This window comes from Penaeus monodon, chromosome 34 (assembly GCF_015228065.2).
Source record: "Penaeus monodon isolate SGIC_2016 chromosome 34, NSTDA_Pmon_1, whole genome shotgun sequence".
Taxonomy (NCBI): Eukaryota; Metazoa; Arthropoda; class Malacostraca; order Decapoda; family Penaeidae; genus Penaeus; species Penaeus monodon.
The window spans coordinates 31048571-31049669 of NC_051419.1; the positions used below are offsets into that span (position 1 = coordinate 31048571).

At 41.0% G+C, this 1099-nt stretch overlaps 1 protein-coding gene across 1 annotated transcript in view; it reads left to right on the plus strand.

Annotated features, from left to right (window-relative positions):
• The window catches only part of LOC119594885, a 5305-nt gene extending 4887 nt beyond the window's left edge, over positions 1 to 418 (plus strand). Inside the window, exons 4-5 of the mRNA XM_037943959.1 lie at positions 1 to 174; positions 360 to 418. The exon at positions 1 to 174 is cut by the window's left edge and continues 1 nt beyond it. Coding sequence (XP_037799887.1) covers positions 1 to 172 — 172 coding nt within the window. The 3' untranslated portion in view covers positions 173 to 174; positions 360 to 418. The remainder of the gene's footprint in view (positions 175 to 359) is intronic.
• The last annotated feature ends 681 nt before the right edge of the window (positions 419 to 1099 follow it).

Genomic DNA, 1099 nt, shown 5'->3' on the forward strand with positions numbered 1-1099 from the left:
CCTCCTCGCCCCCGGACCCCAGGGAACAACGTTCTGCGGCGGCTGTACTGAAAACGAGAAGGTGCGAGTGAAGGTCGTGTTGGACACTCTGGAAGCCGATTACAAGGACCTGGCGTGCGAGCTTCACAACTTCAGCAAGATTCCTCTCTTCTCGCAAAATCCCTGCGCTTGAAGGTGTGTGAGTCATACGACCTTTGGTATCATTATAGATATACTTGTTAATGTTATTATTGTTAATATCGCCTCTTATCTTTTTTCTTATGATTCATACGACTTTTAGTATCATTGTGGATATTGTTGTTAATGTTATTATTGTTAATATCGCCTCTTATCTTCATTTTTCCTGAATTAAATTGCAGCACGAGATCGCAAGGCATCATCACGTGAAGGCGAGAGTAATCACGAATTAATTACGATTTAATTCAAGGATGACGATGTGGCTTCATGTGCTTGTACAGCTTGTGTAGTAAATGTTTATCTCGAACGGAATGGCTTGTTTTCTATACCTTGAGTGACCGGAGGCTAGTTGACACCACCCCCTCAAAAAAAAAATTTAAAAGATTAAAACGCTCTTCCCTCCCAACTCCCTTCCCCCCAAAAAAGTGAGAAAGTTAGAAACCACTCTCTCTCGACCAAACTAGACGCAAGAAACCCAAAACTATATGAAAATGAAAGAATTTATGAGGGAAAAGACGGGAATTAGAAACCTCTTTCCCCCCCCCAACACTGGAGATAGAAACCACTCCACACTAAAAAATAAGAAAAAAAGAATGAGAGGAGAATAGATATTAGAATGAGTTAAAAAAAGTTCTCCGACCGCGGGAGGCAAGAAAAAACCTTTCCCCCACCAAAACTAAAAAAATTGCTATGGGAACAAATGACGTTAGTGACAATTCGAAACCACTTCCTTCCTATAAAAGAGAGGGAAGGGAATAAATGACACTAGAGAAAATAGAAACCTCACTCCCTCTCCCAAGAAAAAAGAAAACCCTAGCTAGAACTAAAAAACCACACCGCCTAACAGAGGGAAAAGGGGACACTTGAACCGCTCCCTCCCTCTATATAAAAAAGGACAAGTGACTTTTTGCATTGGTAAAGA